General features: G+C 51.9%; 1 protein-coding gene across 1 annotated transcript; it reads left to right on the forward strand.

The window, feature by feature from the left end:
• Positions 1 to 209: 209 nt before the first annotated feature.
• Positions 210 to 21946, forward strand: ZBTB47 (zinc finger and BTB domain containing 47). The gene is made up of 6 exons (XM_058422665.1): positions 210 to 341; positions 10437 to 11804; positions 15026 to 15173; positions 15691 to 15806; positions 16191 to 16335; positions 17159 to 21946. Exons 1-6 carry the CDS (start codon positions 339 to 341, stop codon positions 17524 to 17526), a joined length of 2148 nt encoding a protein of 715 aa, XP_058278648.1. The 5' UTR covers positions 210 to 338; the 3' UTR covers positions 17527 to 21946.
• Positions 21947 to 23257: the final 1311 nt, after the last annotated feature.

The following is a 23257-nucleotide window of genomic DNA, read 5'->3' on the forward strand; positions in this document are numbered from 1 at the left end:
GAAGAAGATAGAGCAGGAGAGGAAAAATATAAGAAGGGGAATATAGAGAAAAGAAAAAAAAAAAAAGGAAAAGAGGGACGGGGATGCAAGCAGCGCTGGCGCGGTGATTTCCTCCCCCCACCCCCCCCCCTCAAAAAAAAAAAAAAAAAGCAGAAATAAGGCAGCCAAAAGAAAAAAAAAAAAAAAGGGGAAAAAAGAAGGAAAAAAAAAAAAAAAAAGAGCCACCAAACCAGCAACCCACCCAACCCACCAATTCCTTGTTTTTTTCATGGAGAGCACAAACCCCAGGCCAGCGGAGGAGGACCGGGACTCCTCAGCGCGGAGACCTTTGCATCAAAATGGTAGAGCCTGAACCACCCCCCGCTCCTCCTTTCTCCCTTTTCTCCTGGCTTTTATTTCCCCCTCTCCTTTTCCCTTTCCTTCCTCCGCCGCTTCCTCGCGTTCCCGGGCCTTTGCCGACTTCCCAAAGGCCTCGAAACTTGCCCAAATCCCGGCCGGGGCGGCGGAGCGGGCTGAGGGAGGGGGACGCTGCATGGCCGATGCCGCATCCACGCTTGTGGGGAGCGGGGGGGAGGCCGTGGATTATTATTTTAATTTTTTTTTTTGGGGGGGGGGGGTGGGGGACACACAAAAACCGCAGCCCGGCCGGGTTTGGGGCCGCTGCTGCTCTGCTGAGGCGGCTGCCTGGGGGTGTCCGCTCCTGCAAGGCGAAATTGGGCTGCGTTGGGTGAAAACGGCATTAAAAACGCGGCCCCCCCCTCTCCTCCCCTCACCTTTGGGGTGCCTTAGGGGGGGATGGGGGTGCAGAGGGAGCCTGAGGAGGGGTCTGACCCCCCTTCATCTCCTTAGGAAGACCCCAGCCCAGCTCGGGGATCTCTGGCAGGATTTGGGGAGGACGCGCAGACTTTGGGAGCCCCCCGAGCCAGAGGATTCGCTGTGGGGGCGCGCACGATCTGCCGCTTCCTCGGCCATTCCCATTCCCCGGATGACTCCATCCTTTTGCCAATTCCTGCCGCCTTCCCCCCCGTTCTCCCCCCGCCGTGGCTTGGTTCCCGTCGTGGGCCCCCTTTTCCCCGGGGGTCTGGGGGGGGTGTTTCTGGGGCGCTCCCCAACATCCCGGAGGAGCCAGGCCTCAGGGAGGGAGCAGCATCCCAGCCCTCTCTCCGGCTCGGGAAAGGGATTTCTCAGCCCTGCTCTTAAAAAATAATGGTGATAATGATAATAATAATAACACCAGAGCTGGGGCTCTCGCCTGCAGCAGTGACCTATTTTTATCGGCCGGTGGAGTTTTTGGGGTTTTTTTGGGGGGAGAGGGGTTAGTTGAAGTTGCGGAGGGCAGGCCTGAGCTGGGAAGATCCACGGGAATTCCCCCTGGGATGTGCTGTGACCGCGGGATCGAGGTTCCCGAAGCCCCATCCCTGAAAGTGCGGGGTTGTGGTTGCCCCAGCGCTGGCTCCGTGCCCGTCCTAACGCCCCGGGAAGCGTGCGAGTGGATTTTTGGAAGGGGGGAAAAAAGCGCAAGCTTGGATGGATGGTGGGATGGGGTTCGGCACCCCCCGACCGTGATTCTGGGGTTAAACTGGTCGGGCTTGGGGTTGGGTTCACGCAGGGCAGTCACACTCGGCCTGTGGAATTCCTCCTGGCGTGAAATCCCTGCTGAAACCGCCCCTGCATCCCTTCCCAGAGGAGATGCTGAGGGACGCCGGGACAGCCCGGGGTGTCCTGGGGAGCCCTGAGGTGGGGATGGAGATACCCAGAGCCCACCCGAGCCAGCAGCCCCGCGAGGAGGACAGGGAAAAGTTGGGAATTCAGCCTTCCTTCCACACCCTGCCTCGGCAAGAAGCAGAGGAAGATTTGCTTTACAAAGCAAAATTCCTCCTTGGAAAGACGCTAAGGGATTTTTTATTTTTTTTTTCCTCCTTTTCTTTTTAATTTTTTTTTTTTTTTTCCCCTTGGATCTGTGGTGAAATCTTGCTGGGTGCCAAACCTCCTTGCCTCCAGCTGCAGAGTTTCCCTGAGGATGCTGGCTGGGCTCAGCACCGCTCCGGGGGCTTTTCCCGGGGATGGCCGGAGGGTCCCCTTTGCCACCTGGGCTTGGAATGACGGCGGAGCTTTGTTCTCCCCGGAAGGAATTACCGGAGCGTTCTGTTATCAGCGGGCGAGATAAACGGCCCTGTGTTCCTGTCTCGCGTCTGGAGCAGAGGCATTGTCACCCCCATCCACAAAAATAACCCGCTGCCGCCTTTGGAGATGGATCCTTTGGAAAAGGGGAGGTCGGTCGCCCGCGAGTTGATTAAATATTGGTTATTTTTAAGATGCAGATTTTTCTGCTCGAGGCAAAGGAAGGGGGGGAAAAATCGCGCAAACCTTTTGCGGATGAACTGAATGTGTCAAAACGTCAGAGGGTCTTTGAAGGTTTTTGGGGGAATTGCTGATTTTCCCATTCTCCCTCCCTGCTCCAGCTGGAGGAGAAAACTGAGGGCTCTCCCACGCCTTTATAGAGGGGACCTGGTGGTGGCCGTGACAAAGTGACTCTGCAGGGAAGAGCAAGGGATGAAGCTTTTAATTTGCTGCCACATTTGCCGGGCTCCAAAAATGTGGGTATCTAGATCCTCTGTGTGGTTTGTGTCCTAAATGTCCCCTGACATTCCATGGGTCCCTGTGAAATGCGGGGAGTGGGCATTGGTGGGCAGGATGAGCTCGGGGTCAGGCTCTGTGCCTCCTGCCCCTAATTTTTCCTTATTTCTAAGGGAATTGTGTTGTGTTGTTGGAGTGGTTTGTGCAGGGCAGGGATGGCCCCATTGGGTTTCCTGCATGGGGACACCTCAGGACTTGTCCCTGTGTCCTCTGGGGCTGCTGTCCCCTCTTCAACCACCTCATTGTTCATCCACCTCTCCTGACGTGAAAACTGGGATGCCTTTGGATGTGGGGAAAGACCGGCCATGGTGGCGCAGATGGGATGGGTAGAAGACTTCATTACAATAAACTGTCTCTTTTCATTATTATTTTTATGATTACATCTTTTGCCTGGAGCCAGGGCTGCTGACACCCTGTCTGAGTTGAAGCCCTGCTCCCCGAGCTACTGAGAAAATTGTGATAAAAATAAGGATAAAAATAATGCATGTTGATAAAAATATTAAAAGTGCTGGGCAGGAAGGATCTGGTGCATCCAGGCCCTTGATTGGGGTGAGTGGATCTAAAGGAAGATGGCCCATAGCAGGGAAGTTGGAACAAGATAATCTTTAGGGTCTCATCCAGCCCAAACCATTCCGTGTCTGGATTAGAGGAGCATGGCTCATTCCCAAAGAGCCCGGGGCAAGGCTGGGGTTAGGCTGGAACTGGAGATGGACACCATCCCTAGGGTCAGAGCCAGGGTTTGGAGAGAAGGATGGAAAGTCCTGCCCAGATGTTGGGAGGGGATCAATCTTGGATGTCTCTTGGCAAGTTTGTGGTAGGGTTAGGAAATGCTGTGGTTTTGGGTTTTACTGAGGGCTGAGTGTGGGACAAACCTTGGAAGTGTCGCATCCCACCACGCTGTTGATCCACCTGGAAGGTCGTGGTGGCTGCCCCAGGGATGGGCACTGTGGTGCCAGGCAGGGGATGCTGCCCTTTGATGGAAACCTCATTCAGCAGCACTCGGGAGGAGGCTCCATCCATCCATTCATCCATCCATCTTTTCATCCATCCTTCCATCCTTTCATCCCTCCATCCATCCCTCCGTCCATCCCTCCATTCACCCATCCATCCCACCTTACTTTTGGGCATCTCAGCCCCTTCCCAACCATTGCCTGGCTGCACATGGAAGTGGGGTGTCTCGGCCTTCAGGCTCCACACGGTGACACGGTGGCCACCCTGCTGCACCCGTTCCCTGCTTCCAGCACTGAATTTGGGGTTCCTGGGGGGATCCTGTGCGTGACGGGGGCTCTGAGCTCTGCCTGTCCTCCCTCGGTGGCACTGGGGACACCTCCGGGGGTGATGCCTGGTCCTCGCGCGGCGCTCTGGGCTGGGCAGTGGTCCGGAGCTGGCCCCTGGCACAGCCGCTTGGCCGACAGCCCAGCTGGGGAGGTCAGCCTTGGGTTTTGTCCTCGTTTCCTCCCTCAGTCTTCCCTCCGCTTGTTTTTCTCGGGCAGGGGAGGGAAGGGGACAGTGGCTTTGCGTGTGTGCCTGTGTCCCCCAGGCTCTTCCAGCCCGGCAGTGACTCTGTGGGCGGTCCTGCATCCCACAGGTGGAGGGCAGCATCCCACCCCACCCCATCCTTCCCCATCCATCCCATCCATCCCATCCGCCTCCTGTTCTCATGCCAGTGCAGTGGCTCGGGGACATCTCCATCAGCCGGGTGTCACTGGCTGTGCCAGGCGCTGGCAGGGCCCCCATGTCCTGTCTGTCCTGTCTGTCTGTCCTGTCTGTCCTCAGCGTTTGCCAGGGCTATGCCAGCTCTGCTGAAATCCAGCATCATCCCTTTGGGATTTACCCCCAGACCTGGCTTTGTGCAGCTCTGGAATCACCTGCAGAGCTTTTGCTCCACTTGTTGGGTCTGGCTGAGCTGCACCACTTTCAGCCCTGACTGAGGGGACAGGGACACACAGAAGGGTGCATCCATCCAGGTTTCTGTGCCTCTGCTCTCTTGGAGGGATTGGGATTTGTCCTGGGATGAAAATAATGTGGTGTTGCTGAAGCCTCTGTATTTTTGCAGCAGAGGCTGTGTCTGGGCAGGGGGACGGTGCTCGACTTTTTTGGGATGGACTCCCAGAACTTGGCACTGCCCTCACTGTCATCCTTGCTGGAACAGAGGGACAGTGTCCTCGATGCCATCACGGTGGTGGCATCCCCCAGGAGCAGCATCACCTCACTGGGACGATTTGGGGATAGGAGGGCGGCAGCAGGGTTGATCCATCCATCCTTGGAAGAGTCACCACAGTGGCTTTGCAGATCTGTGTGGAAAAGGAGAGGAGAAAAGCACCCAGAGTGGCTGGTAGGGTTTAAAAAACTTAAAAATATGTGAGAAATAAAAGAAGCATGAAGCTTTTACCCCTCTGTGGGCTGTGCTGTTGGGAAGGCAGTGCCTGTTCCCAGTGGATGCAGTTTGTGTTGCTGATCCCATCTCATCCTGCTCCTCTCCCCACGCTGCTGGTGGCCATGGTCCTTCCGAAGAAACCCCAAATTAACCTCTTCCCCTTTGCAAAGGTGTCCTCTTGGTTGCAGGGAGACAGGGATGGGGGAAGGAGTTGCCCCTGTTCCATAGCACTGGTGGGCCTGGTGCTGCTCCCAACTTCCTGGGAAAAACATCCTTGAGCCAGAGGCTGTAAATGCTGGATATCATTAATGAAAAATTAGGAGCAACCAAAAAGGGAGTGAAAAAACCAACAACAAAAAAATACCCCAACAAGCTGGGGAATCATCTGCCTGTCCCACAGCTGGGTTAACGCTCTTCTTCACCCAGCAGAGGCTGGGAAGAGTTTTTGGGGTGTCCAACACCCCGGGAGCATCGCTGACCCCCCTTCCCCTCGCCTGCTCTCGCTGCAGCTGCACATTGCTCTGCTTTGGGCACCCTCAAACCTTTCAGACAACACAGAGAGAGGAAAAAAAAAACCCAGCACTTCTGCTGGGCTCAGCAGCATCCCTACACCTCCGGAGCGGGGCCGGGCACATCCCGGCGGGCAGGATGCCGGCAGCGGTGGGCGCTCGGGGCCGTGCCGGCCGGCGCCTCGCCAGGCGGGGCTGTGGCCGAGCTATTGTTTTCCCTTCCTGCTTGTTTTTCCGGACAACCCTCTCCTAATTAAATAAAAAACACCCGTCGGAGGAGCGAGAGGACACCACCCCCAGCGCGGCCCCGCCACGAAAGAACCCACGGGGAGCTCCCCGGGGAGGGAGGGGACAGCGGAGAGGTGAAGGTAGGCGACAGGAGAGGGGCGGGCGCTTTGGGATGCGGTTCATCCCTCTGCCGGGTTTCCAGCAGGATTGTTTTTGGCGATGGGATGTGCGCGATCCCTCTGGGGAGGCTTCGGTGTATCCCGGTTTGGGGGGCTGCGGGCGGACGCGTCGTTTTGAGAACAAAACAAAAAAAAAATCTTCTGATGGCCTCAAAACTAGGGGAGGAAAGGCTGAAGGTTTCGTTCGAGGCTCTGGGAGGCAGAGGGCAAGTTGTAGGAGGGCGAGGATTAAAACCGAAAGCGCGAGTGTTTGGGATTTGTAACGATGCCCCTTTGTGTCGACCGAAGTAATCTGTAAAAATGGGGGTTTCGTGTTATTTCTTTCTTTAGCAAAAGTCAAGTTTTGACATTAAATAGTTCCAGCCCAGCTCTTTTGTCCTCAAGTGCAGGAATGTCCAAATTGAGAAGAGGGCATGGGGGACTTTTTTTTTTTTTTTTTTTTTGAGGAGCAAGTGCTGACATTGTATTTAGCTCCTTATTAAAGCACTTTTCTTTAATGCAATTTAATACTGAAGGTCAACTATGAATGCCTTGGTGGTTGGAAACGATACAGAAAAGCAGATTGCTTTTTTTTTTTTTTTTTTTTTTTTTTTGGTACATCTTGAGGGTGAAAAATTTAAAGAAATCCCCAAATTTTGTGTTGAATGGAAAGTGGTTCACGGGCAGCTGGTCTTGTCACCATTTAAATGTGAATTTTACGCCCTAAAACCCCCTGTCCTTGTGCTTATGTGGGGAAGAATTACTCATGGCCCTCGATGCTGTGGAGATGAGGGCACTAGAAAATAATTAATTAAATAATTAATTAAATAAGAGGCTGGTGAAGGTCAGAGATGATCTTCTGGGGGACTGAGGATTTGAGTATTTAAATATATCCAGAGTGGCCCAACCTTATGGTCCTTTGGGGAGGTTTAGAGCTGCAGGAATGTTCAGGGGATCTCGTTCTCCATAGCTGATGAGAGAAAGTGCATTTTGTTGTAGTACATTGATTTAAATCCAGCAGCAAACACCTTCCAGGGCAGGTGGATGGGTGTTGGTGGGGCAGTTTAGGGAAACTGAGGCACACGGCGGGGTGGAAACTGAGCTTGGGGTGGGATTTTTGGTGGTTTGGCTGGGGGGAGGCTGCTCCAGTGAACATCAGCATCTCCTTCCACTGCCATTCCTTACTCATCCTTTTCTTCCATCCCCTGCCTTTGGGGCTCATCCCTCATCCCGAGCATCCTCCCCATCCTCTGGCCGCCCTCTTGCCCCAGCAGCTGTTTTGGGATGGGGATTCGGCAGCACCACGTGAAAACTCTCTTAAAATAGATCTGGAGGGCAGCGGTGGGGTGGGGAGGGCTGGCCGGAGGGGTGCGGAATTCACGGCCACGCTGCTTTCTAATAATTTTTAGGAGCGGTTTTTCTGCGCTGATGAGGCCAGAACCTTGCCTAGAGGTTGGCAGTGCGCAGTGGGGTCCTGCAGCTTTAGGGTTCACCCCGGTTTAGTGCATCCAGTGAGCAGCCCAGGTCCAGCAGGGGATGGAGATGGGATGGGCGACCTGCTCCTGGCACTAAACAGAGCCAGGAAAAGATGGTGGTGATGCTGGAGAAGAGCAGAACTCGTGATTCTTCTTTTTTTTTAAAAAAAATATGTACTTTTAATGTAAGAAATATTAATATATATATGTATTTCAAATATTTGCGTTTTCCCAGAGGAAAATCCCACTGGATTTAACCCTCCCATTAATCCCCATTAGTCAGGCTTCTCCGCTCCAGCGGAGCTGCAGGGACGCGAGCTGCCGGAGGGGCATTTTGGGGCAAGTTGGGGTCTTTCTCGGGATCTCACCCCGGCAGGCGCCTCTCGTCTCGTCCGGGGCTCTGGCTCCGGGCAAGCTCACGAAAAGCATCTGAGAGCAATAAAGAGCAAAAGGCTCCCGCTGACAAGCCCGGGCTGAAGTCACCGGCGGGACGCGGCCAAGACACGCATTGTCCTCGGCGCTGCTGGGACTGATTAGAGCTGCCTGGCAAGGACCGGCGCTGGGTGAGGGATCGGCCCCTTTTGCCAAAAATCCTCGATCCGGAGGGGGAAAAAAAACCCGGTTTTTGTTTTTTCAGGCTGGGCAATGCCGCCCCACAGACCTGTTTTCCCGTGTTTTGCACCCATTGCTGCGTGGCCGTCTCCTTGCCAAGCCTGGGGTATCCTGAGTGGGGAATGAGGCGGGGTGGATCCCTGGGGGGAAAACCTGAATTTAGAGTCTTTTTCAGGGGAGAGTCTGGCAAACAGCAAAGTGCTCTGCTGAATTCCTGCTGTCTCTTCAGGTTTTGATATTTGTTATATCCCTAATTATTTTCTACGTGTCTTGGGGGGGGCTGAACCATCCAAGACCTCATCAAAATGTTCTTGGCAGTCGTGAGAGGCTCAGAAAGTGGTGGGGTGGATGGATGTTCCAGCTGGGATTCAGCATTTTTTAACAAATACACGTATAAAGAATGTTTATGTACATATTTTCATATATTTCATATGTTTTTATAGGTTTCTATATTTTATATTTTATATATATTATATAATATGTAATATATAGCATATAATATAAATTATATTATTCCTATATTATATTATATATTATATATGATGTGATATGTGATATATGATATATGATATATCATATATTAGATATTATATATTAATAGAGAAGTAGTATAACAACATGTAAGCACAAGTGTACAAAATATTGAAAATATAAAATAGATATAAATTATAAAAAGTATATAAAAATATATAAACACCCATCCCTTTTCCTACCTCCTTGCCCTGCTTTAGGCTGCAGAGCCAAGAATTTGGAGCAGAACTGCTTTTTCCATGTTTTTCCTGGGTGCCAGCACTTGCTGGGGCTTTCCAGGGCTATCAGGACCATGCAAAGCTGGGATCCCAATTGGTTGGATGGGTTGGTTGTGGAGCAGAAATCCAGTGAAAATGAAAAATATTTGGCAAGGAGGGGGCAGAGTTTTTTTGCTTGTTGGGAAAACAGGGGAGAAAACACCCTTTTTTATTATTTAAGCATTTTTGTCTGTGTGTGCTTTTGCCTTTGGCTCACCAATTAAAAAAAAAAAAAAAAAAGAAGACAAACAGAACATGTCTTGCTGGAATTTATGTGTTGATCAAGAGCTCCTATTTGTTCCAGAAAAAATGGGAGCTGAAAAAGTCTTTTTGGAGCAGGAGGTTCTGCACCATGTCCTTGGTCACATCCTAAAAATGTCAGGAAGGAGGCTGTTATGGGGTCCGGATCGGTCTCCATCCAGGATTTGGGTGTTCAGCAAAGGAAACAGAGGGAAAAGGTGTGTCCCACCTGCTTTTAGTATGGGACACAGGATTTAGGGTGGGGGACACCCCTTGGATTTGGGATGGAGCAGGCAGACTCATCCTGGGGCTCAGGTATGACCAGGAGAGGGGATGAACACCAGGGATGGTCTGCACCCTGTGAAATACGTGGGAGTTGGATTAAATACCGAGAAAACGCAGCCTGGGGAGGGTTGGCAGTCGCAGCATTTCCCAGCCTGGGGGTGCTGCTCCCTGATTTGAATTTTTCCAGGCAGTGCCTTTCTCCAGGCAATGGAAAATGGACATTAAAAAGTGCATAAATCATCCCAATGAATCCAGCTGTGAGCGAGCTGCTGTTGTGAGCGAGAGCACGCGGCGTAATTCAGAAATATCAGAGGATATTGGGTTTTATGTAATTATCTGTAGAAGCAGGGAGCTATAAAATCCTAATTTCCTTTTATTTAGGGGGTTACATCTCAGCAGGTGCCTAAAATTGGCTTCCTGCTTGGGGCAAATATCCACCTGGATCTCCATCTGGTTCAGGAGGACAAGGCATCCCCTCTTCTGTGTGACATCTCTGAGTGAGTGTGGACACCTTAGCCTGCCTTTGGACCTCCTTGGTGGCCATGGTGCCTTCTACCCACCTCAAAAGAATATCAGTGGGTGCTCGTGTGACCCTGACCTACCCTTTCACTGGGGCTTCTCCTCCTTGGTTGGGTCTCCTGGACTCAAGTTGGTGATGGAGCTTCTTGGCTGGTGTCTTCAAGCTGGGTTTGGTGCTGGAGCTTCTCTTGGTGTTCCAAAGCTGGGGCTGGAGCATTTTGGTTGACATATCCAAACTGGGGTGGTGTTGGAGTTTCTTGGCCAATACCTCCAAACTGGGGTTGGTGATGGAATTTCTTGGTTGTTATGTCCAAACTGGGATTGGTGATGGAGTTTCTTGGTCTGCATCTCCAAACTGGGGTTGGTGATGGAGTTTTTTCGTTGGTATCTGCAAGCTGGGGCTGGTTGTAGAACTTCATGGTTTGTATCTCCGAGCTGGGGTTGGTGACAGAATGTTTTGGTTGGCACCTCCAAGCTGGGACTGGTAGTAGAGGTTCTCAGGTGGCCTCTCTGACTTGGGGATGCACGGACATGGACGGATGGCATGGCCAGAAGGGTGTTTTTACAGCAAAGAGCCCTGCATGATTTTATTTCTTTCCTCCCCACAGCTGATAGTCGAAAAAACGACTGACTACCCTTCGGCTGAGTACTCCCTGGTGGAGGATGTAGCCCTCCACTTCACGTGTTTGATGGACAGACTGAACGAGCAGCGCCTCTTTCAGCCAGACCTGTGCGACGTGGACATCGTGCTGGTGCAGCACAAGAGCATCTTCCCGGCGCACAAGGGGGTCCTGGCAGCCTACAGCCAGTTCTTCCACTCCCTCTTCACCCAGAACAAGCAGCTGCAGCGCGTGGAGCTCTCTCTGGAGGCCCTCACCTCGCAGGGCCTCCAGCAGATCCTCAACTTCATCTACACCTCCAAGCTGCTCGTCAACTCCTGCAATGTGCAGGACGTGCTGAACGCGGCCGCCGTGCTGCAGATGAACAACATCGCGTCCTCCTGCCAGGACCTGCTGGACACCCGCTCGCTCAGCCTGGCCACCGACATGGCCCTGCCTGCCGAGGGCTGCGCCGGGCCCCCGCCCTACTACTGCGAGATCAAGCAGGAGGTGGACGCCCCCCATCCCAAAATCTACGCCCGAGAGGGCAACGACCCCTTCTCGGTGCGGGTGGAGGATGGGACAGGCAGCGGGACGCTCCCCCCTGGCCCGGCCAAGCAGTACTATAAGGAGGAGAAGGATGGAGGTCCTGGCGCTGTCTGTAAGATGGAGGGTGAGGAGTCCGAGGAGGACCTGGACAGCCAGGGCTCCTACAACCGCGAGCAGATCATCGTGGAGGTGAACCTCAACAACCAGACCCTCAACGTCTCCAAGGGCACGGAGGGGAAGGCGGCCGCCAGCGAGGCGGCCGTGATGGGGCGGCCGGACGGGGATGGGCGCGACACGGAGGAGGATGGGGAGGAGGAGAATGAGGAGGGGGAGGAGGAGGAGGAAGAGGAGGAGGATGCGGAGGTGGGGGAGGAGGAGGAGGAGGAGCGCAGCGAGGAGGAAGACCTGGAGGAGACGACGGAAGAAGAGGACGATGATGATGAAGACGCCTCAGAGATGAAAAGGGAGAAGAGTGGGCAGCCCCGCAGGGGCAGCCGGGCATCCAAAGCCACCAAACCTGCCATGGCAACCAGGTCCCAGGAGATGGCCAAGGTGGAAGAGGAGGAGGAGGAAGAGGAAGAAGAAGGCCAGAGGGGAAGGAAGAGAAAGAAGGAACAAGACGGCTTGGGCCAGAAGGTGAAGCTGGAGGAGAAGCAGCATTATCCGTGCAAGAAGTGCCCCCGGATCTTCAACAACCGCTGGTACCTGGAGAAGCACATGAACGTCACGCACAGCCGGATGCAGATCTGCGACAAGTGTGGGAAGCGCTTCCTGCTGGAGAGCGAGCTCCTGCTGCACCACCAGACCGACTGTGAGAAGAACATCCAGGTGAGCATGGACCCATCCAGGGCATGGATCCCACCGGGGTGAGCATCCCACCAAGGGAGAAACACCTTACCCCAGGGTGGAGCATCCTACTAGAGATGGATGTCCCACCGAGGGGGAAATACCCCACCGCAGTGGATGGATGTCCCATCAAGGTGGGGACATCCCACCAGAGGTGGAGCATCCCACCTCTGTGGGACATCCCAGTGAGGGAAGGGCATCCCAAAGACCACAGAGGTCATCCTGTCCCGCTACACGACGGGACGGGCTCGTGCTCAGATAATATCAATGTTGCAGTTGGCACGTGGCCGTTGGGAGGGAACCTTCCTTCACCCACGACTTGTATTCAGACTCAGGAGGGTCCCACAGTGGCCTGGAATCAGAGGACTTGTGCCACTGTGGCTTCCCCTTGACTGGCTGGGTGGAAACACAGAGTTAATTTTTAAGGAGTAATTTTTCTTTTGAATTTATTCAGTTAATCTGGATAAAACACTGCGAGCCCCTGATGGAGACACACTCCAGCATTCCCACCCAGGCTGAACCCCTTTTAGCTTAATTTGAAGATTTGCTGACAGGAGTTAAAATGGTTTTAATCTGCCTTTTGTGCTTTTTTTTGTGTGTATTAGCAAATTTCTGAGTGGGTTTGACATCCATGCATGGCTCGGGCTTGTTGTGGCCTTTCCCTGTGCTAATGAGATCGTGTGTTGGCAAATTGACTCTGTTAAATCAGTGCAGTTTTGAGGGGATAGGGAGGCACCCAATCAGAGCCGCAAACACGTGTGTTCCTGAAGATCCCTCCAAATTCCGGTCTCCTAATTCCCTATGAGCTGTTTTACTGGATGCTGCTGCGAATAATTACAAATATACAAACTTATGGAGAGCTTCTCCCATCACCCTTCCCACCAGCCACCAGATTTTGAATGATCTCACGGCTCTCCTTGATGAAGGTGACAAACCCCAAGTGCTACTGGAGCCATTCACTGATGGGACACCAAACAAAATAAGGAATGAGGCAGATCTTGGCAAGCAGGGAAGATGGAAGCAGGAATAGTCTTGGCTCATAGGTGAAGCAGTCACTGACCCTTTGGTGTGTCTTCCTGACAAATTCACAGCGCTGAAATTGCTTTTTTTTGGATGCTTTTTCCCAGAATGGATGCGAGGTGGTTCCAGAGCCTAACATAAAACCCATGCAGTTAAAAAGGAGTTTTACCAGAACATTTATTCAGCTTCCAGGTGGATGACATGGAGCTGTCACCTCACTGCTTGTTTTTTTTGTTTTGCCCTCTCCTTTTAATCCCTTTTCCAGATCATTTTGGAATAGGATGAACCACAGCTGCCTGTGTAGTGACCTCCTTCTGCATAAAAAGGGATTATCGTCTCCCACTTAACTGAGCATTTTTAATTTTACAAATAGCCAAATCCACTCCATTTGCTCTAATAATATTTAATAACTTTATCAACATCCCACAGAATTATGTCTGGATAGAAAAGGAATTTTTTTTTCTGGCACTCTACCTATAATAGTTTTTATTTCTTGTGTTTTAATCAGATCCATGGAAGGACTATACAACTTTTCCCAGTTTGGTCTGCTGCTTTCCTTCCCTGTTTTGTCCTCAGATTTCATCCATAAAGTTTTAGGATTTAAGCACCATCCTGCTCCCTGTGTTCATTCCCCATCTCCACAATGTTCATCCTTCCTCTGTCGCCTGAGAAGTGATTCATCCTTTGCTTTATTGAGTTGTCTTTCCCTCAAGCTCTTTTTTTGGCCAGCTTCCGTATGGTTTTCCTTTTAACCTGGAAGAATTTATATCCTCATTTTCCCCCCTTATTTGGACATTACTTCGATATTTTTGAGTGATGATTTTCAGCAGTAAGTGAGGACACAGAGCTCGGCCCTCCAGGGTGTTTTGTCCCAGCCCTGGGGGTTTTTCTACCTCTGCTGCTTTCCCTCTATCCTTCATTTTGAAATTCCCCTGCCTCTTTCATTTTAAGTGGAGAAAATGGATATTGATGTGTCTTTGATAGCAGGCTCCAGTCCTGAATTTTCCCCTGAAATATCCCTTAAAGCAGAGATAGAGCTCTTCTGATCCATGGAAACACATACCTGGGAACGGTAGGAATTTGAGGACTACTCATGTCGACATTTGAGCATGGCAAGACGAAGATGATGAGGCTTGGAAATGGTTCTGTTACCTTAACTTTTCCTTTGAGGCCCCTAAATATAAATATATTTGGAAAAATACAGTGTGACTTCACAGCATATTGGTGTTTTTTCCACGGTATGACAGCAAAATTTGGTTGAAGCCCATCCAGGAGCATCTGTTCCTCTGGGAAGGAGGAGAAGTGGAGGAATCCCTCCCCAGGTTCACCGGCACAATTCAGCCACGTTGTTGTAAGATGCCTTCAAGGCATGAATTATTTTCCCAACGAGTCTGCAGGGAGAGAAGGGATGGTTTCATCCCTGTTGACCAAGAGGAATGTGAGCCATGGAAAGGTGAAGGGGAAGGAGTTGACCCTTGGCTCCTGGCACGGTTTCCTTTGTGGACATCTCTCTCCTGGGTTTCCCTGAGCACTGAACTGGCCTCACACGACTCCAAGAAGCCTCACACAGCATCTGGAGCTTTTCCTGGGAACTTCCAGAGGAACATTGAACTTGTTGGAGCTGAACTGATTCTCTACCTTAACTTCTTGGGGAAGACTTTGCCTGTCACTTTGTTCTCCTTGTGCTGATGGACTGGTGGTTTTGGTCCGTTTTGGTCCTTTTAGATATCATGGAATCATAGATCTGTTTGGAAAACCAATTTAGTGGTGAAGTATCCATAATATCTGCTGAAGACTGAAGTTGTACTGCCCTGGCCTGGGATTCTCCTTGTTTTTATATTTTTTTGCAGATTTCCAATGCACAGAGTGTTGGGATTATTTTACGTAACATCCTTATTTAGGAATAAAATTCCCAGTTGGGAATAGGGCATGAGCTGTTGCTTGTCCAAGTCCTGATACAGACATTGTTGGAGATTCCACATCCTTCCCTAGAAGGTCACTGTCCCTTGCTCATCCCATGGATAGAAATATGAAGTCTGGAGGTTTTGAAGTGACAAGGTCCATACCAGACTTGCAGGTTGTTACGATTTTTTGATATCAGCTGTAACTTTCACAGTGATGTTCCCTTTCCATGTTTGGAGCTGCCTCCCCAGCTTCCCTGACCATCTCCTGTGTCCTTGCAGTGCGTCACATGCGGGAAGGGGTTCAAGAAGCTCTGGTCTCTCCACGAGCACAACAAGATCGTCCATGGCTATGCAGAGAAGAAGTTCTCCTGCGAGATCTGCGAGAAGAAGTTCTACACCATGGCCCACGTGCGCAAACACATGGTTGGTGAGTGCGGGAGGCACCACAGGGAGATCTTGTTGGGGGCGTTGGTCTGTCAATTTGACAATGAAAAGTGTCGTGTTGGGTGTTCCAGGCTGAGCTTGCTCTTGGGTGAGCTTTCTCACGTCCCCATCCTGAAGTTTGGCCTGATATTCAGTGCTGAGCGAATGTCTGCTCAGTGCTGGGTTTGGACATGGTGCTGGGGAATCCCATTTATTTTATTGATCAGAAGTGATCAGAGGAAGATTTGAGGTGTAACCAGTGTGAAAGGACCAGACTTCACCAGCGCTGGGGCTTTGAAAAGCAAATTGCACGTGGCAACGGGGGTTGGGTCCCTGGGCCTTGGAGCCACCAAAGAGATCCAAAAGAACGGGGGTTTGGAAGGGAAATGTTTGAAAGGTTGCTGCCATATATCTTCCAGAGGTGCTTTGGGGTTTCTGGGGTTGGGTGCTGGGGCACACAGCAGGGGCGTGGGGAGATGTGGAGGTGTGTGGAAGCTCCTGACCTGCCCCTGTCCCACCAGCACACACCAAGGACATGCCCTTCACCTGCGAGACCTGTGGGAAGTCCTTCAAGCGCAGCATGTCCCTCAAGGTCCACTCGCTCCAGCACTCCGGGGAAAAGCCTTTCAAATGTGAGGTAAGGTCCTGGCTGTCGTCCCACCCACTCAAACAACTGATCTGGGGGAAGATTTTCCATTCCTTGGGGCTTAAACTGTGCTTTGTGCCAGGGGCATAGAGATGATCTCTCACAGCTCTTCCAAACCTTGCATCACCTCCTGGTTTGAGAGTCCCACTAACTTCATGATGAAATTTGTCCAGTGTCAGAATCTATCCCCAAGTGCCTGGATTTTGCACCCACTCCAAGCCCATCCAGCCTGCGAACGTGGCTGGGTATGTCCCAAAAAAGCCTGGTTTTGGGGGAGGTTCTGGGGAAAAAATTAAGGATTTCTTCTCTGCTGGTGATTTGAAGGGAATTGTGAGGATATTTTGGGTGCTCATCAACAACTCCTCATCCCTGCAGAACTGCAACGAGCGCTTCCAGTACAAGTACCAGCTGCGCTCCCACATGAGCATCCACATCGGCCACAAGCAGTTCATGTGCCAGTGGTGTGGCAAGGACTTCAACATGAAGCAGTATTTTGATGAGCACATGAAGACACACACAGGTGAGACCCCCCCTTGCCTGCCCCCAAATCCCTGCAGCCAGGCTCTCCCTGGAAAGAGTGATGGGATGAGGGAAACATCTCTGGGTGGGTGGGAGGATGGGGTGTTGGGGGGCACTGGTAAGGCTCCAACCAACTCATTAAGCAAGATTTTGGAAGGGCTTGCAATGGTTTGTGATCTCTGAGCTGGACACACAGGAGAAATACCAACAAGATCTTCTCAAGAGGTCAAAACAACACAAAGGTTTGCTGGCAAACTTGAGAAAAATCAGGGAACTTTGGCAAAAGGTTTAGTACAACGTAAAACACTTCTCACAGCAATAATTTGGCCCATTTAACTTTGCAAACTTTAAACACGTTTGATGTTAAGATACTCAAAATATTCCAAGGTGAGGGAATTAGAAGAAGAAGAAGAAAGAGAAAGACAGAAAAGATATAGAAAAGTACATATATAGCTACCAACTCCTGGGGTCAGACAGAACTTCCAAGAGAAAGGTTGGGTTTAGATGAGCGTGGTGGACTGGTGTTCAGCTTTAAAATACTCCTTGGTCCTCAAAGGCCTTTCTCTCACATGGCACTTGTGGTTTCTGGTCATTTGGCCCCTGAGGAGGTGGAATAGGGGAGAGCAGAGCATTGCCTCCCATGTGCCATGACTGACAGACACTGCCAGGCTGGGATACAGGCTCTGGGGCTGGGATGTGGGGCTGTTCACTGCCTCGCGAGGGCAAGGCACGCATGTGCACCCCAAAAATGTCTTGAGACATCCAACCAGTCTCTGACACCCGGCCTAACCAGCAGCTTCTCCCCTCTCTCCTCCCTTCCTCAGGGGAGAAGCCCTACATCTGTGAGATCTGCGGGAAGAGCTTCACCAGCCGCCCCAACATGAAGCGGCACCGTCGGACCCACACCGGCGAGAAGCCGTACCCCTGCGACGTCTGCGGCCAGCGCTTCCGCTTCTCCAACATGCTCAAAGCCCACAAGGAGAAATGCTTCCGTGTCAGCAACCCCTTGGCTTCGGACACGGCCGTCCCCCAACCCGCCAGCAGCCCGGCTCCGCTGCCCCCCGGCCCCGGTGTCTCCCCCCTGCCCCTGCCACTGCTCCATCCTCTTCCACAGACCCTCCCTCCTCCTCCTCACCTACCGCCACCCCCTCCCCTGTTTCCCGCGGGGAGGATAAATTCAAACAACAATTAGGTGCCCCCCACCCCAGCCATGCGCCTGCACGGACTGCTCTGCCCTTCGGGAACGCCTTTCCCTCGGGGAGCCAAGGCTTTGCTTGCTCTCTACCCCCTCTCCCTCCTCATCTTGGGGTCGTTTTGGGTTTTTATTCCTTTTTCTCACCCGTCATTCTCCACAAAAGAGGGAGCAGGAGGAAGCACCCCCATGAGGAGCGTGGGTGTTGGGGGGAGAAAACCGCCGTCCGTCCATAAGGGTGTAGGTAAAAGGTGCCACTCTCAGTTTCATCACCCCACACGCTGGCTTCATCTTCCTGCTGGGATACTGGTGAGGCCGGGAGGAGCAGGATATCCAGGCTTGAGCTTGCTGGCCGGTGCATCAATATTTCTAAGCCGAATTCTAGTTAGTGGTGCTTGAATCCCTGTACTGTAAAGCTGGTCTTTCAAGGCAGGCTCTTCACCCACGGGGTTGAAACGTGGGCACCCCACAGGAGCCCACCACTGCCAGCCCCAGTGGCCTGTGGCAAGCGAGCAGATGTCCCCACTGGAAAGCCATTAGCATGCTCTCATTAGCAGCCCTCGATGTGTCTTCCTTCCCTGCAACAGGTTTTCCTCCTCCACAGGCAAAAGCACAAACACCCACCTTGCATCTCAGGGCATCTATAGCTCACTGTCAGTTCAGTTTCGGGAGCTGGGCTGTGGTGTGCCCTTTATGCTGATCCCAGCAGAAGCTGGGCTCCTAGGGATGCTCTGGAGCTGGGGAGCTGTTCCTAGGAGAGTTCAGACACCTTTGGGATTGGCAGAAGGGGAGCCTGGGACAGAGGAGCAGGACGCTTCTGTTTCTCAGCAGAATCGGCCCAGAATAGTGCCTTAACAATCCGAATAAACCCCTGAGGGACGGGTGAGCTCCAGGTCGGTCCCGCTGCAAGGTTCAGAGCTAGAGCAAGCCCCTGTTCAGCCTGGGGATGATGATGTCCCAGTCTCCAGATTGTTGCCTGCATTGCTCTCCAAAGCTTCACTTCTCCTTGTGGTGCTGGCATCCGTTGCCCTGTCCTGGTTTGAGGGGACCAGTGAGGGCTGTGGTTGTTTTGGTGGTGCCCTGCGCTGTTGCTTAGTGCTCGCTGAAGGTGTTGAAGTCAAGCTGGTCTTTGGTTTCACTTACAAATAATATGGCTGGCTTCCTGCTGAGGAGGAGGAGAAGAGGAAGGCTTTGCTGTCCCCTTTTTGTTGGGCACAGAGGTCCCAGCAGAGTCTCTCGCTGCTGTACCATGCATTGTCCTGACCATGGCTGTGTGGTCCCTGCCTGGGGAAGTGTCCGAGCTCCCAGTGTCCCTGGAGTCAGAGAGCACCCAGCATGGGCAGAGAAAGGCTTGGCAGGAGGTGGGGGTGTTGTTCCAGCTGATCCAGTGCTCCTAAAGCCAGTGTTGAGGTCACCTGTGGGTCATGTCACGGAGGAGGTGGTGGAAGCGCTTTTGGGAGGTAAGGAGGGAAGAGGTCACTGGGTGGGCTGCAGAAGCCTTTTTCTCATATGCAGCTTGTGCTGGGTGACTGTAACAGAGTGCTGGGGACAGGGAGCCACATCTGGCTCTCAGAAGAGTCTTTGTGCTTTGTCTCCTGGACCAAATCAGCCAAGCACTTGGGCAGCATTGAGGCTGTCCCTGCAGAGACGGGACGATTCAGCCTCATGCTCTGGTGCTTTGCTGACTGGGGACATGCAGGAGCCTGACGGGGACAGGACTGGGGAGCATCTGCTGTTCCCCTGAGTGCTCTTTGAGGTGACTGGTGTCACCTGCTGCTGAGTGGTGCCCCACTGGTGCCTGGCATCTTGGGAAAGCTGACTGATGTTAGCATTTTGGAGCCACAAAGTCTTTTTTATCTTTGTGCTGGCTGGGAACCTGTGGATCCTCAGCATGGCTCTCAGTACCAGTGAGCTCGCCCCATCTCCATCTGCTCCAAGCACAGGGAGGTTGCTATGGCAGAGGTGCCTCACCATATTAACCTTCTCATGTGGGTTCCAAGGGCGTCTCTGCTGTCCCTCTCCATGACCCTGGGGCTCATTGGGATGGGGCAAAGCCTTCCCAACACACCTGTGAGGGATGAGGGCTCTTGGGCTGTCTGAAGGGACCATGACCCATATTGGAAGACATTTGCTTTAGAGAAGCATTCAGTGAAACTCGTGGAGGTGTTGGAGTGGTCCATGCTGTCTCCCCATCTGCTGCCTTCCAGATCCCATCCCCTTGGGCTTCCTTGTGCTTCTTTCCCCTCATGCTCAGCCTTGAGACAGGATGGGAGCACTGTGCCCCAAGGAGGGCTCACCTTGCTTTTATGGTCTTCTGTGATGGAGCCCATCAGCTGATAGACTTCCCCCACGTGAACACCCACGCCAACATTGTTCTCCCTTATTCCACTCACCTGGAGGTGGCTTTCCCTGTTCCTGTCCCGGTTCATCCACTCCCAGTGAGGACCTGCTCCCCTTGGACATCTCTGTGAGATGAGAGCACTTCCTTGAGGCTGGAAGCCCAGCGGAAAGCCCAGTGACTGATCCCAGCCACGTCCGATCCCCTTCGAGAGCCTGCTCGTAGAGCCACTTGGAGACGTCGAGATGTGACCATGCACACAGCACTTTGGAGAACCAGATCCCTGCTGCTCCCTCCCCTCTCCAAGGCCTGGGTAGTTCCCAGGAGTCCTACAAGGCCTCCAAGCCCTTTTGTCTACACCCTGACTCGGCCCCGGTGTGTCTTCATGTCTGGTTTTCGTTTGTGTACTAAGAGCTCAGACGAGTCGCTCCCGCAGTGCCTCGTCCATCCCGGATCCATCCCGGCTGGCGCTGTTGCACCCCTTGGGGTTAGACAGGACAGGAGAGCTGGATCCATTGTTTTCAAGCTTTTCATGTTTTATTTTAATTTTTAAAATTCTTTTTATTTTTTAACTCTTGCACCTTAATCTCTCACATCCCTTCTTTGACAGACCGCGAGGGTGGAGAGGGGCTTGATTTCCATTACGCAGTTCCTGAATACGCCGTAGCGCAACGTTCAGCTGACAGCTCTTCCCACATGCCTGAACCCCAGACCTGTCTGGGCTGGAATTTTTTTTCCCCCCGTACTCCACCCTTCATCTGAACTTTGGGGAGGGAGGGAATTTTGTGGGGAGGGTCATTTTTTGGTTTATATATCCCAGGAGCCTGGTAGCACAGCCCAGTTCGCCTCACATACCCATGAGGCACAGCTGGCCCTTCGGACCACAGCCATAACCGTGGCGCGGTGGGAAGGTGACGGATGGATGGACGGACGGGTGGGAATGGCTGTGACAGTGCAATAGAGACGAGCATCCGCTGCTAGACAACTCCTCTGAGGTGACTCTTGGTTTGCCCCAAGTCAGGAGGGAAGGACAGACGGACAGATGCCCTTTGTTCACACAGACGGCGAGAGCTTCCCCACACGCAGCCCTGCCTAGAGACACGGAACCACGACGGGAGTTGGGTTGAACTTACAAAGGAAGAAAATAATAATTTTTAAAAAAAAGGAGAAGAAAAAAAAAAAAGAAATAGGAATAAGAACAACCTCTGTAGCATGGAACTTGAAGGAAATGAATGAAACCCCAAGCACTTGCCTCAAAACTAGTTTCTCATGCCTGGTGTTTGGCTGTGTATTATTTTACGGCATTCAGTATCGGTTGCCCAAACATGCCAAGTTAAGAGTGTATTGATGGCTCTACAAGTGTGAACAAACTAAACGAAGCACTTTATTCTGTATAGATTAAGGGAAGGCGGGGAGGGGAGGGGAAGCTTGGATGCTTTTCGGAAGCGTCTTAAGTAATGTTCTAGGAAATGTATTATTATTATTATTATTATTACCTTTTTTTTTTTTTATGACCATGTGTAATCAATATATGTTTATCTTTAACTCCAAGTACAGCAGTTACTCTCTTTGGGATGGTGTGAGGAGGGGGAGGCTGAGATGGTTGGATTAGTCCATCCCCGTGGGGCTGACTGAGGCAAGTCATTGTCTACCGCAGGAACGGGCGAGTCTTGCTTCGTCGATGGTCCCATTGGCCGGTGTCCTGAGGTCCCGAGAAGTTCATCAAAGCCACCTCCCGGGGCACAACTCCCAGTCAGACATCCCCATCCCAAGCCATCTTCTGCCTGGGGTGCTAGGGCTGCTCTCCGCACTGCCCACGAGCGCCATGAGTCACGGTAGGGAGGCTGGTTTGGGTTGTCCCTCGAGGCCAGGTCTTTGGCCATGCTTTGAAGTCTGCTTCTGGCCTCTCACCAAGGCACCTTGGGGCTCGCTGAGGCCTGAAATTGGTGTGAGGTCAGAACTGGGCCTTTCCACTGCGTTCTCCCAGTCTGGAAGTGTTATGACTGTTACCAAAGAGGTTGCAAGTGGAAGGACTGAATCAATAAACGATTTGTCTTTTATAAAAGAAAACCGAAAGCTCCACCACTTTCTTTGTTACCTTAATTTCACTTTGCCTTTTTCTTCCCCCTTTTTTTTTTTCTTCCCCCTTTTCTTTTAAAAGGGTTGGGTTTTTTTTTTCAGGCAACTGTGTGAGCAGCCAGAGACGGGGAGGATGAGCTTCCTATGGAATGTTGACTGCTGCCACTGCTTCGCATGCAGAGGCTCTGTGTTGGGTTTGGTGGGAGGTGTGTGAGTGTGTGTCAGACAACTTGTCTGTTGTGGGGCCAACAAAGAAAAGAGCTTTTCAGGGAAGGGCGATGAGCGGATAGAAGAAGGAATTTGGTGCTTACAGCCCTGGTGTAAGGACTGAGCACCTGGTCCTACTGCCTCCATCAGGTCAATGTGAACTCTTGAGCGGGGGCTTTCTGATCTCTGTCGGCAGTGGAGAAACCAAGGAGCACATCCAAAAGCACCCAGTGCCTTTATTAATTTAAAGTGGAGCGGGGGGAACCTCGCCAGCGATATCAGCATGGGTTTCAGGAAGATAATGGAAGAAGAGACAGTTTTCTCTCAGCCTTTGGATCTAGTCTTTGCCACTGTCGTTATCTGCTGGGGGACCTGTGCCACTGAAGCTGTTGCATCTGAGCCAGGAAAACACCAGGCAGCAGGAAGCAGTGATGTCTCTCTGAGCATTCCTGGTGGCATTTCTTATCTGTGATGGCCTTTAGACTGACACAGCCTCTTGGAGATGTGGAAGAACATCCCCAGGCCACATTCAGTGATGTCCAACTTTGCCTCCTTCCTCGGACCAACACGTGCTGAGAATTGCCGCTTGTTGCTCAAGCAATGGGATGTTTCAAGTTCTCCTGGGTTTTTTAATACAACAGCTATTTTTCTTTTTATATTTTCCTGCCCTGTGAAAGTGGTGGCTTCTCCACAGCTGTGTAATGGATGTGAACAACACGTGACGACCAAAAGCCGGTTTTTCTTTGAAACGTTGTTACCAGGAACCACATCACAACAACTTATGAAATGTTAACAGCATTCTCCTGCTGCCTTTAAAAAGCCCAGAATTCCTCCAGGAGAGCCAGGAAATGTGGCAGGAGGTGAGTGGGGATTAAATCTTCATTAAGATCATCAACAACTTTCCAGCCTGCATTCAGCAAAAAGTGTTTAAAAAAGGTCACGGAATCACAGAATCATCATTAAGGCTGGAAAATACCTTCAAGATCATTGAGTCAACCTTGGACCAATCACCACCTTGTCAACCAGACCAGAGCACTGAGTGCAACTTCCACTCATTCCTGGAACGCTTACAGGGATGGCGCTGCTGGAGGCAGGAGCTGGTACCCT

The sequence above is a fragment of the Hirundo rustica genome, chromosome 1, assembly GCF_015227805.2.
Source record: "Hirundo rustica isolate bHirRus1 chromosome 1, bHirRus1.pri.v3, whole genome shotgun sequence".
Taxonomy (NCBI): Eukaryota; Metazoa; Chordata; class Aves; order Passeriformes; family Hirundinidae; genus Hirundo; species Hirundo rustica.

Bases quoted from the DNA above. Each gene is read 5' to 3' on its own strand.
- ZBTB47 (XM_058422665.1), top strand. The intron at 15,807-16,190 runs GTAAGGTCCTGG...TCATCCCTGCAG, and splicing joins AAAAGCCTTTCAAATGTGAG to AACTGCAACGAGCGCTTCCA. The intron at 16,336-17,158 runs GTGAGACCCCCC...TCCCTTCCTCAG, and splicing joins GCACATGAAGACACACACAG to GGGAGAAGCCCTACATCTGT.